General features: G+C 36.9%; 1 protein-coding gene across 7 annotated transcripts in view; it reads left to right on the top strand.

Annotated features, from left to right (window-relative positions):
• Positions 1-13,261, top strand: part of kcnt1a (potassium sodium-activated channel subfamily T member 1a) — a 32,475-nt gene that overhangs the window by 3,904 nt on the left and 15,310 nt on the right. For 3 of the 7 annotated variants that reach the window (XM_039679251.2, XM_089123975.1, XM_039679250.2), the window contains exons 3-23: positions 1,448-1,527; positions 1,611-1,713; positions 2,052-2,093; positions 2,183-2,231; positions 4,235-4,294; positions 4,435-4,509; positions 4,589-4,672; positions 4,765-4,859; positions 5,728-5,911; positions 6,009-6,173; positions 6,275-6,411; positions 6,786-6,849; positions 7,377-7,485; positions 7,620-7,728; positions 9,155-9,304; positions 9,378-9,613; positions 9,686-9,896; positions 11,536-11,662; positions 11,744-11,916; positions 12,004-12,075; positions 13,209-13,261. The exon at positions 13,209-13,261 is cut by the window's right edge and continues 82 nt beyond it. In XM_039679251.2, coding sequence (XP_039535185.1) covers positions 1,448-1,527; positions 1,611-1,713; positions 2,052-2,093; positions 2,183-2,231; positions 4,235-4,294; positions 4,435-4,509; positions 4,589-4,672; positions 4,765-4,859; positions 5,728-5,911; positions 6,009-6,173; positions 6,275-6,411; positions 6,786-6,849; positions 7,377-7,485; positions 7,620-7,728; positions 9,155-9,304; positions 9,378-9,613; positions 9,686-9,896; positions 11,536-11,662; positions 11,744-11,916; positions 12,004-12,075; positions 13,209-13,261 — 2,378 coding nt within the window. Of the gene's footprint in view, positions 1-701; positions 812-1,447; positions 1,528-1,610; positions 1,714-2,051; positions 2,094-2,182; positions 2,232-4,234; positions 4,295-4,434; positions 4,510-4,588; positions 4,673-4,764; positions 4,860-5,727; positions 5,912-6,008; positions 6,174-6,274; positions 6,412-6,785; positions 6,850-7,376; positions 7,486-7,619; positions 7,729-9,154; positions 9,305-9,377; positions 9,614-9,685; positions 9,897-11,535; positions 11,663-11,743; positions 11,917-12,003; positions 12,076-13,208 lie in introns of those variants that run through there. The other 4 variants (XM_089123976.1, XM_039679252.2, XM_089123977.1 and 1 more) reach the window with 2 other exon arrangements.

The following is a 13,261-nucleotide window of genomic DNA, read 5'->3' as shown; positions in this document are numbered from 1 at the left end:
ACAAAAATAGCTCTCACAAACTTACAAAAACAAACTAACAAATTCTTCCTCTTTATCCTGTTTTTCTTCCTCATCATCCTTGTTTTCACATCTATATTTTGTTGTAGAGCTGATCTTTCCCAGCAGTTTTTTGAAAACCAGGACTTTATAAAAAAACAGCCATGATGGCCAGGACAGGACTTGAAAACAGGACATGTCCTGGAAAAACAGGACTGTTGGTCACCCTATATTGCGACAGAGTACAGTTGCTAGAAGCGTGATCGGTTATGCTTCGGGAAAAAAAAAAATCATTATGGTGACCCCAAAATATACTAAAGTCGCACTTAAAAATGATTTCAATGAATAGATTTAGCATGCTATTTAATATGGTAAATGTAACTGCTACATTGGTGCTGCTGCATAAATAGACAGACATTAATCTTGTAGCTGATATACTGTAGGCAGGTGAAGCTGGGGAGGGGGAGGGTTTGAGAGGAACTCTGATAGCGCTTACAGCAAACTATGAACCAGACCATTTAATTGTTGAGCACGCAATCTCATTGGCTGCAGGATCAGCAGAGGCCAATCAGATTGTGCCATGTGGAGTGCTTGAAGTGGGCCAATACGGATTTCTTACATGTGGTACTCCGACCACCCACACAAAACATAGAATTAGGCTATTAATTAATTATCATTGTGTGTTTCTGAACTTTTATAAGCCGTATGAACTGAATGGACCAATTATCTGCGCAATATGACTGAAGCCCAGTTGTTTAATTTTGCATGAGTGGAGCGAATCACCATGTGCCACTTTAAAACACTAAAGAGAAAGGTAAACACAAACTATTAAATTATTAAAAGACTGCTCATGACCACCTTTACAAGAATTTATCATGTTCTATTGTATTTATTGTGGTAAATTTGGACTAACTTGAAGAATTTCTAATATATAATCTGTTAGAGGGTTAGCTCAATAATTTATGGCTCTTTATGATAGGAGTGAATGGTACCAAATTTGCATTAAGCCCAAAAAAGCACATCCATCATAAAAGTAATCCATATGGCTCCAGGGGGTTAATAAAGGCCTTCTAGAGCAAAGTGATGAGTTTTTGTAAGACGAATATCCATAACTATAACTTTAACTTTAAAATGTCAATCACTAACTTCTAGTAACGGCCAGGATATTTTTTATTATAACTGTGATTGTGTTTGGCTTAAAGAAGAAAGTCATATACACATTGGATGGCTTGAGGGTGAGCACATTTTGGGATAATTTTTTATTTTGGGTGAACTAACACATTTTTCACTATGAATTTATATTACAATTGTAGCGTGTTGTGGCTAAAGTTTCTAAGTGTGTAGGCTGCTGTTTTTCATTACAAATGCCCCCCGAACGAGATATGAAATCAATGTTTCAGTTGATCGATAGTGATTTATGTTAATGCTAGACTGATGTTTTTAACTGCAGGGTTCATGTGGAGTTTTATGTGGACGAGAACACGTTTAAAGAGAGACTCAAACTCTTCTTCATCAAAAACCAAAGATCCAGTAAGTCTCAAACCTGTGACCTTTTGCCTTTAATTTGACCCCGTTTTATGTTCTTTTAATGCATGAACTTTCGCCCTCCCCAGGTTTAAGGATCCGAATATTTAATTTCTGCCTGAAGCTTTTAACATGTGTTCTCTACATCATACGAGTCATGACGGACAACCCGGCCCAGCTCCGACACACATGGTCAGAACTGTGTTTTATTAACTGTGTTTTTGAGTCTGAAGAGTATAATTTCAAATTAGTATGCTCACATCCAAACATCGCTTCAGCAGGTGCTCGATCAAAAGAAAACTGAGCTGAGATGCAAAAGAGCCGGCACTATTACAAAGACCTTATGTTGTTCCCATCTTTCTTGGGAGCAGAAATAGCAGTGTGCTGGCTTTTTAGCATTTCAGTTAAAGACTATGATTATCATGACACAACCAGTACATATTTTTTAATATTTAAAGAAAGTTAGTGAATCATCTCTTATGCTAGATTGATGTGTCACAGTAAGCGACCCACACCTCCTCTCTCCACAGCATAAATTGCAACAGCACCACGCAGACCAATGAGATCAACTGGTGAGCATTCATTTGCAGTTATGCAGGTGTGATTCAAGGTTGATTTTATACTTCTAATGTATTTGCTCTAATCGTTCTCTCTCTTCCAGGGGGCTGATATTCTGGGTAGACAGAAAAGAACCAGTGTGGGCCATTCAGGTGAGTCCCAGGAAAACAAAGCATTTATATTTTTTCATTGCATGATTGTGTTTATGGATTAACACATGGATTAACCTTGTTTTCATGGTTTCCCGAGTGAATTGAGTATAAGGAAGAACTGGATTAAAACTCTAAAATAAAACAAGGTAGCGCGTTTGTTTGCAGCCGGCACTTTAGTGAATCAGACTAATTTACCAGGGATGCCGTCTAAATAAACTTAGTGCAGTCCGTCATCAGTTCGCCAGCGAGATCGGTGATTCAACGGAAGTGGCAGTGCACAAAGGTCACTGAATCCGGAAGTCCTACGTATCAGCGTGATAATCCCCTATGGGCTATATGCACACATAAGTTCCGCATTTGGCGCAAGGATGCTCGTCCATTTCCGGTTGGGGAAATGTAAAGCGGAGGAAAAACGAGGAAAACGGGATTATGGCAGAGTCTTCAGAATTTACTGTCCTCCCGTCTTTGAAACGAAACGTACTTGCGTTTAGATGTAATTCTATATATAGTTATGTTTATTTAATATAATTTTAAAAAGAAGCATAAACACAACGATGGGTGTCTGTTTTATCTGTTTTTGTGACTAACGTTTCTTCATTATAACCATGGAGTATAAAATTCAATATAAATTCTCGGTATTGCATTGGACTCTACGATCGATCGGCGGAAGTTATCGTGCATCACCGGAAATACCGCCATGCATAGAGCCCATATCACATGTATTAAGGCTATATAGGGTTAACACACATAGCACACACGAACAGAAACTGCACTTCAACGGGTCTGATAGCAGACACTTGGACATAAAAGCACATGAAAGTATCCACTATTAATAACAGTGTAAACGCGGTGGATAGATAGCTTGTGTTTGGCTTGGGTTTATTGTCGACGACTCACACAACAGCGCAGAACCCGGAGAGAAACCAGCGCACTGGTTTTCACTGACTCCCACGCAAGCATATTGATGATCAATGAGTTTGAAACGCGACTCAATACACGGTTTACATTCGTGTTTCCTAATTTCGTATGCATAACAGGTGACAATTCAAATGCTTACAACGCAACCCATATTTCATAAATGCAATATTTGCACCATTAATAGATTACACTTTCATAAAAAACATTTGAAATTCAGGAAATTCATTTGAAATGTTTGGGCTGAGTATTCGTTGCATTTACACTGTTCTGACCAGCAGGTGCCGCCAGCCTGTTGTGTTTCAAAGCACTTTAAAGGGATACTCCACTTTTTTTGGGAAATAGGCTCCTTTTACAACTCCCCCAGAGTAAAACAGTTGAGTTTTACCGTTTTCGAATCCATTCAGCCGATTTTCTGATATAGCATAAAAATATCAGTAACCAGACAGTTTCTGGTCATATATTTATTTTAATCCTACTGTTTCATATTTGAAATACAAATTTCTAAGGCCTGTTCATAGTCAGTAAGAATAAATGTATATATATTTTTTAAATATTTCAAGATGAACACTTAAAGCAACTCAGTTTTACTTCATTATCCATACTTATCCATCCATCGATCAGGCTTTTGAGTTGTTCATCTCTCAATCATCATTGCATTGCACAAAATAAAGAATAAAAATAACAGAGGTTTAATTATAAAACAAAGCTTTTAAATATCAACTAACTTGGACATATTTTTGGAAGATATAGAGTGATGGCTGATATTCATATGCATTTTATGTACGTTGTCTGTTATACTGTTAGTATACAGTATAAGATAAACTGTTACTGTAATATCTTATTGATTTATATTACAAGCTCTCAGAATTTCATCTTACCCTCTGGCTATATAAATATCTATATAAAATAATTTATTTTTGCTCAGTTTGGCCCTCTGGATAAAACTGAGGTGTTTTTCGCCCTCTCAAATATGAGCTCCATATTCTCACTATATCAGACTATAGGAGCCTGATGCGTCACATATGATATTTAACAAAAAACACATGCATTTCTTTTTTGTCTGTTTGCATTTTTTTTCTCCTCAGGTGATTGTAGCATCCATCAGTTTCTTGGAGGCCATGTTGCTTACGTACCTCAGCTACAAGGTGAGCTTATATCAAGAAGATACATATATTTGAAGAGGTCAAAGTGTTCATTGAATGTTGATTGATTTGATATCTAGTTTTACGGTCACAGACGTGAATATCTAGTTACTGCATTTTGCTTTGGTCATGTGTTTTTCCAGGGTAATATATGGGAGCAGATATTTCAAGTGTCTTTCTTGTTGGAGATGCTAAATACTGTCCCCTTCATCATAACGGTAAGATGCATCTTCAGAACTGAATCTCAATTTCCTCACCACAGCTGATAATGTAACCTGACCTCTTTCTGTGTGTCAGATCTTCTGGCCTCCACTCAGAAACCTGTTTATCCCAGTGTTCCTCAACTGCTGGCTGGCCAAGTGTGCTCTGGAGAGCATGATAGTGAGTGTTAACCATTCCCAGATAAACCCACACCAGTGTCTGTTCAATGCTGTATGGAAACCAGGCAATGTGTGTGTGTGTGTGTATTACAGAATGATCTGCACAGAGCGATTCAGAGAACACACTCGGCCATGTTCAACCAGGTTCTCATTCTCATCTGCACTCTCTTATGTCTCGTTTTCACCGGGTAAGAATCATATTATTCTGATTTAGGGCTAGGCAATATATCCTAAAATGTATATTGTGATATTTACAAAACAATTGGTTGATAACTATAAATGACTATATGCATTTTTATAGAAAAATACTTTTATATATCTTTATTTAATATCTTTATTAATAACAGTGTTAGATTATTAAGAGCTGTATAAATTGAAATGTATTGAAAACTTTGGTAATTAAAAGCTATTTTATTCTGCTTACCTTCATTTTTAAAACCCGGACAAGAAATGAAGCTTCTCTAAAAAACAAAACAAAACAAGCATTTGCAAACCTCTTAATTGATAGGTTTCATTTTACTGGAGACTTTTTCCAAGTCAAAATGGTTAATTTATTGATAAGATTTTTTTTTATTATTAGTTGAATTATTTTTATTACAAATTTAGTTTTTATTTACTATGTTTTAAAAGATTGAAAAGGTTTTTTTTTTTCAATTGTATTTGTAAAACTTTAGTTTTTATTAATAATTCTTTTTCTTTTTTTAAGAATGATTATGTTTACAAATAACTTTGTCTTACTTAATTGTATTGTCAAGATTAGTTTGTCATTTTTAAATTATGTTTGTTTAATTTAATTTATTTTTTATTACATTTTCTTATTAAAATGTAAGTTATATTTACAAAATAAATATTTTGAGAATTGATTTACTTAACTTTATTTCTAGCAACAACTAAGGAGGGCTGGGCTTTACAACAACCAGCCACTCTCTTCCATGCATTTTGCACGACCTCAGTAAAAACGATATTTCTATCAATTGCATTGCTCCACCTCTGCAGTGGCTCTTTCTTCTTCTCTATCTCTCATCGCCTTCACTAAAGTCTTTGTGTCCCTTTCAGCACATGTGGCATCCAGCATTTAGAGCGTGCTGGGAAGAAGAGTCTGTCTCTCTTTAAAGCTTTGTATTTTTGCATCGTGACCTTCTCTACGGTGGGCTTCGGCGATGTGACGCCACAGATTTGGCCGTCTCAGCTGCTGGTGGTGGTGATGATCTGTGTGGCCCTGGTGGTGCTGCCTCTACAGGTCAGACCACTCAAATACTGACTCTGAACACACTGCCGATGACCTTTCCAGGTATTTTATTCATCGTCTGTCTGTTTCTCCTCCTCTCTGGCTGTAGTTTGAAGAGTTGATATATCTGTGGATGGAAAGGCAGAAATCTGGAGGAAACTACAGCCGACATCGAGCTCAGACTGAGAGACATGTGGTCTTATGTGTAAGCACTCTCAAAATCGACCTGCTCATGGACTTTCTCAACGAATTCTACGCACACCCACACACACAGGTGTGTATTCTGTTTCTGTCTGTCTATGTGTGTTTAATAGGTTAAGAACGTCTGTCCATTTTGTTCTACTATGATGACATGTTGTGTTTGTGCATGTTTAGGATTATTACGTGGTCATCTTGTGTCCATGTGAGGTGGATGTCCAGGTGAGGAGGATTTTGCAGATTCCTCTGTGGTCACAGAGAGTCATCTACCTTCAAGGCTCAGCCCTCAAAAACCAGGATTTACTGAGAGCCAAGTGAGTGACAGCCTTATTGACCAATCACAGCATCTGCTCATGCATAGGCGGATTTGTTTTTCATAAGGCTGCAACAACTAATGAACAAAATGCATTCAAAATCGCCAAGTGCTGGATAATAGTTTATTCTGGTCCCTTATATTGTAACTTGTATTTTAAGCCACACTTATACCACCTTTTTGTTTTATAGAGTACAGTTTGCACATTATTTGAAGGCTAGCATTGGACAAGATTTTGAACAACAACAAATGTAGCTTCTGTGATTGGTCTGCTTTGTTAATTCCCTTCTGTGATTGGTCTGCTTTTTTAATTCCCTTCTGTGATTGGTCTGCTTTGTTAATTCCCCTCTGTGATTGGTCGCTTTTTTTCTGTAGGATGGATGATGCGGAAGCATGTTTCATTCTTAGCAGCAGGAATGAAGCTGATCGCATGGCGGCAGTGAGTGTTCTTTTTATTTTATCATTCCCATGTATCGATAAAGGTAGACGTATCACTATTTACCAGATAAAAAATATTTCTAACCATCAACTAAAATACCTAGGCTTAGACTATTACCTGTAATTTATCTGTCAGTTAAATTGACTCACTATTTTTTTTCTCTAATATCTAATACCAATTATCATAAAGCAACCCAAAAGCAGATTTAACCCAACAAAAACAGAGGAAAAGACGCGAGTACACACGATCGCGAATTGGAAAGTGAAAGTGAAAAGCCAGTGTGCATTTAAAAGCGATTTCATTACCCTGCATATTAATAGCCGCTCCCTGACGCTCTCAAATTATATACAATATAATTATCCAAATTGCAAGAGAATGCAAAATCATTGACATATATTTTTTTCCGCTCATCTCATATTTTTTCCAATCACCATGTCCCTTTAGGGGCTCTGTAGAGTCATTTCCTTTCCGAACATAGTATTCTGCTTCGAGCACATCCCTAAAGACTAGTATTGGTTTTTTGACAGGATCACCAGACCATTCTGAGGGCCTGGGCTGTGAAAGACTTCGCTCCAAACTGCCCTCTTTTCGTCCAGATTCTTAAGCCAGAAAACAAGTTCCATGTTAAATTTGCAGGTACTAATTTGGCTCTTTTCACTTCATTTAGTTCTCATTCTTTTTCTGGAATATTGTCGCCCTTAGACGACTCATTTTTGTAACTCATGGTCATCTGAGCAGCCTCTGAGCAGCATGTCCGTTTCTTTCCACAGATCACGTTGTGTGTGAAGAAGAGTTTAAATACGCCATGCTGGCTCTGAATTGTCTGTGTCCGGCCACCTCTACTCTGATCACGTTATTGGTCCACACATCTCGCGGACAGTAAGTCACAACTCTCTTAGCTTCTTTAAAGAGTAACTAAACCCTAAACCAACTTTTTTTAGTTAATGATCTGTAAGAATGGATCTTTATTGATACCAGTCATTGATTCGAGTAACTTTTTTGACATTTGTGTATAAAGTGTTTTATTTCTACAATATATGGTGTAAAAACGTCTTAGTGCTGCCCTCTTCAGGTTGAACGGTGGCTACTGCAGTTGAATTTTCCTATTGGATGTTAGCGGTTCTTCGTGACGTAGGCGCGTTTCAGCTCACCACGCTCTTGGCACGAGCTACGTCCTTGGCAGTGTAAAAACCAGCTTGTTTCGTCAAAACCACTGTAGCGAGTCAGGAGTTGGAATTGCGAGTATGGAAAACGATCAGGATAGTGTTTTAGCATCTATTTCGTCCCCTTTATCTCCGCTGGGGTCTGCCCACTTTTTCAGAATTTTTCAAATATTGCCAGTGGGTGGAGTCAGGCTCTGACCAGGAGTTTAGTTACCCTTAAGGCTACACTGTGTGATTTTTACCCCTATCTAGTGGTGAAAAGGTATATGACCATCCAGTCAATATTAGTTTCTGTTCCTCTCAATGGGCTTTATGCCCAGCTGCACTACTTCCTGAACTTCAGCCAGCTCCTTGTTTCCTGTCTGCCATTATTGGCCAAATTGATTAATTCAGGTGTGTCTGATTATTGTTGCCATGACTACTGAGGTCAAGCACACCTGAATTAATCAATTTGACCAATAATGGCAAACAGGAAACAAGGAGCTGGCTGAAGTTCAGGAAGTAGTGCAGCTGGGCATAAAGCCCATTCCGATTTCGTTTTAACTCCTACGGTCGGTGGCCAATGTAGTCCAAGATTAACATGGCTTCCAGTTCGACCTCATCCATGAGTGTTAACTCAAACGTAAATGTGAAAGGCAAAGCTTGAATTAACGGGTATGTCCCTCTTTGGCTAATGTACTTTCAAGATGGAGGGGCAACATGGCGACCGACACTAGAAGCCCTTACCTGTATGTATTTTCAATGGCATATTATACACTCACGAGAATACTTTATTACTTGAACGAAGTAAATATACATTAATGAGCACATATATTTTTGAAAGAACTAAGTGTTTTTAGCTAAGAATAAATTCAAAGAGTTACACAGTGTAGCTTTTAAGGTGAAGTGTGTTATTTCTGTGCTTCTAGTGCCACCATATGGAAATCAGAAATATTGACTGTTTGCAAACAGGTTTCCCCAACACTCCTCTTGTCATTATCATATTTTTTCAACAATGTATGTGGTAATGCCATCTTTTTTGGACACTATCATACTACTGTTCAAAGGTTTGGAGTTCAAAAATTTGGAAAGATTTGGTTCATCTTCAGACAGGAAGACCCGATGAAAGAAAATATTATAATGACATGTTAATGTCCTTTTAGAGAGGGGCAGCAGTCTCCGGAGCAGTGGCAGAGGATGTACGGCCGTTGTTCTGGTAATGAGGTGTATCATATCCGCCTGGCTGACAGTATGTTCTTCAGAGAGTACAACAGCAAAAGCTTTACCTACGCGGCCTTCCACGCTCACAAAAAGTAGGTTTACACACCTACTTAAAAAGACATAAAATGTGTTGAAAACTTGTTATGCCAGGCTGTTTATTTGTAGGTACGGTGTGTGCATGATCGGCGTGAAGAGAGAAGATAACAAAAGCATCTTGTTGAATCCTGGACCACGGCACATCATGTCTGCCAGCGACACCTGTTACTACATTAACATCACGAAGGAGGAAAACTCTGCCTTCATCTTCAGACAGGAAGAAGATCAGGGAAAGGGGAGGGGCCACTGTGACATTTTAAACAGCCCGTCTGGCCTACCTGTTCATAGTATCCTTGCTAGCATGGGTGAGTGAGAATGCATAGAAAAACATAGGCAGTTGTCAGAGGGTCTGTTTATGAATATTTGATTGTTTTCAGGAACGGTTGCCATGGATTTCCAGAACACCAGTCCCCTCGAGAGCGGCGTCAAACTGGCCCTGCCCCCAGAGAACGAACAAGGAAGTCGACGCCCAAGCATAGCGCCCGTTCTGGAGATCGCTGACTCCTCCTCCTTACTGCAATGTGATCTGCTCAGTGACCAATCAGAGGATGAGGCGGGGCACTCAGATGAAGATGTAACAGCTAATGAGTGAGTTAAAGGTGCAGTAAGCCATTTCTGAGAAACGCTGTTGATGTTTGAAATCACCACATCAAACACGCTCCTACATAAAAGGATCACACCCCTATCTTGATAGCTCCGCCCCCAAATTCACTAACACGTTAGGCAATAGGGCTGCACGATGACTGAAGATCTTTGAGAATACATGACGGTAAAAGTTCGGAAGACCAAAGTTTTTTTTCTTCTGAACTACCACTGGTTGTGAGTTGTGCTAAAATAACGTTGCCTTATCTTCTCTGAAAAGCGTTCCACACATTCAGATGACATAAACAACACTTTAAATAAAAAAATAAAAAGTCTATTCAGTGATTAAATGTTTTCTGTGTTGACACAAATCTTGTGCTATGTCCTAAACTGCCTGGATAATCACACAACGTGTGCCGTGGTCCGTTAATGACACGTCCGATTCGCAAACTAATGACTCATTTGAACCGATTCACTTTAATGAACGGTTAAAACAACTGATCTATCCAATCGGAAACACTTTACAATAAGGTTCCATTTTTTAAAGTCTAGTTAACTACATTAGTTAACATTCTATTAATATTAGCTTTTATGTGGATTTAATCCATGACAGTCATTCTAGAATGATTCATTCTTTCCAAATAGAGCTCTTCAAGTCATCTGGAGAAATTGTTTTTATATCGCAATATATATCGTGGAAAATTAAAATATCGCAATACCATTTTTTACCAATATCGTGCAGCCCTACTTGGCAACACAGGCCCCTCCCCCCTTATGAGTGGACACGTCCCTGATTGGCTCTAAGTGTGTTTTGGTGTATCTGTCTATCTGATCCACTTTCAACAGCGTTTCTCAGAAATCGCTTACTGCACCTTTAAGTCTTTCTTGTTTCTTAATTCAAACGACAACACCAATCATGATTATACGTTTAAATTTACAGTTAACTCTTTCCCCTCCTGCGAAAAGTTTCATGGCCCCCAGAATATTTTGTTGTATGAATATCTGAACATGCAATATATCAAAAGAAACAACATTTTGAGCAATTTTTTAATGAAAATTATTTAAAAATCTTAAATGTAAAATAGTCATTTTGTGGTGCTTTTTTATTTATTTATTTTTTTTTGACAGGCATTGGTGACTGTTTGCTCTTAAATAAGAGCATGATTAATCAAAATAAAACCAGAACCATGTCTTATCGACTGTTGTCAATAAAAGAAAAGCTTTAAGGGCTTGCTGCTTTTTTCAGCCAAAAAGACAGCCATAACTATATTTTTTGTAATTTTACAGTTGTACTGAAATGTAAATTATTATTATTATTATATTTATATAATTATTCTATAATCACAGTGATTTATAATCACAGAATTGTTGACCAGATTTTGCAGCCATACAAACAAACACAGCAAATTCATGTTCGCAATCACAATTTCTATCTGAAAAACTGCAATTAGCTTTTTTTCCCCAAATCTTGCAGCCCTATATGAGAGCATGTGGACATTCATAAAAATTTCCTTTTGTGTTCCACTGAAAAAAAGAAATCATGCAGATATCGTAAATACAAAACAGAAATAGTAAATATGAATTTTTATGACTTTGCTATGAACAAACCCTGTAATGGTGCATTCAATGGTGTTATTTTCTTCAGATTTGTGAAAGGATACCCTCCAAATTCTCCATACATTGGGAGCTCCCCAACCCTTTGCCATCTCCTGCCCCGGAAAGCCCCGTTCTGCTGTTTACGGCTTGACCAGGTGAGCAGCAGCCTCCACATGGTACGAATCTCTCCCAAATGTTTTATTAGCGCAATATGCATTACATTGGACCACGTAAGCATTTCATATTTTCTGCTGTAGGGCTGTGAGCATGTTACTTTTGAAGATGCTAAAGCATATGGCTTCAAAAACAAGCTAATCATCGTTTCAGCTGAGACGGCTGGGAACGGCCTTTACAACTTCATAGTCCCTTTAAGAGCCTATTACAGACCCAGAAGGGAACTGAACCCTGTAGTCCTGCTGTTAGACAACCCGTAAGCACATACACACACAGACCAACACATTCTCATTCACCTCGTGTGCTTCATTAGCCTTCTGAATGTTTTATCTACTTCCTGCAGACCTGATGACCACTTCCTTGAGGCCATATCCTGCTTCCCAATGGTGTATTATATGGGTGGCACCATCGACAAGTATAGTTAGATAAAAAAATCTTCTCTTTCGTTAGGACTGCATGATTTGTGATCCCACGATGTGATTTTTCTAATAAACTTTGCGAGTACATTTTAAAATATGTGCAATAAAAATAAACTCCCGGTTGCTGTACTTTTTTGTAGGGCTATGCAATTTGACCAATAATTATGTATATATAAATATGACTATAAAATAATACAAATAATTATTATTATTAATGTTTGTACAGCATTTTATATTGCATTGTATTGGGATTTCTACATTTATATTGCATTATTATATGATTTAAATTGCATTGCATTTGGATTTTTATATTATTTATATTGCATTGTATTGGGATTTTTATATTATTTATATTGCATTGCATTGGGATTTTTATATTATTTACTGTATATTGCATTGCATTGGGATTTTTAAATTATTTAAATTGCATTGCATTTGGATTTTTATATTATTTATATTGCATTGTATTGGGATTTTTATATTATTTATATTGCATTGCATTGGGATTTTTATATTATTTACTGTATATTGCATTGCATTGGGATTTTTAAATTATTTAAATTGCATTGCATTTGGATTTTTATATTATTTATATTGCATTGTATTGGGATTTTTATATTATTTATATTGCATTGCATTGGGATTTTTATATTATTTACTGTATATTGCATTGAATTGGGATTTTTATATTATTTAAATTGCATTGCATTTGGATTTTTATATTATTTATATTGCATTGTATTGGGATTTTTATATTATTTAAATTGCATTGCATTTGGATTTTTATATTATTTAAATTGCATTGTATTGGGATTTTTATATTATTTATATTGCATTGCATTGGGATTTTTATTTTGTGTTGTGTTTAATTAGTGAAAATGATTAGCTATTATTATTACTGTAGCTATATAAAATATGAAACAAAAATAATAAATATTACTATTCGCTGAAATAAAAAAAAATGATTGTTAAAGAAAAATATTATAATTTTCAGCACGTATATTTATGTAATTAAATCACAGCCTTTGTGATTTATACCTATCAGTCATGCAGCCCTATCTTTGATAGACAATTCAAATATGTCTAGAATGATGTTGATGAACTGATTGGGTGTTTGTGTGATTGACAGTTTGGACAGCCTATTGCAGTGTGGCGTTCTGTATGCTGATAATCTAGTGGTGG

The sequence above is a fragment of the Pimephales promelas genome, chromosome 19 (assembly GCF_988280905.1).
Source record: "Pimephales promelas chromosome 19, fPimPro1.hap1.1, whole genome shotgun sequence".
Classification (NCBI taxonomy): domain Eukaryota; kingdom Metazoa; phylum Chordata; class Actinopteri; order Cypriniformes; family Leuciscidae; genus Pimephales; species Pimephales promelas.
The sequence above is the reverse complement of the archived record's forward strand: the minus strand, read 5'-3'. Positions and strand labels throughout refer to the sequence as shown.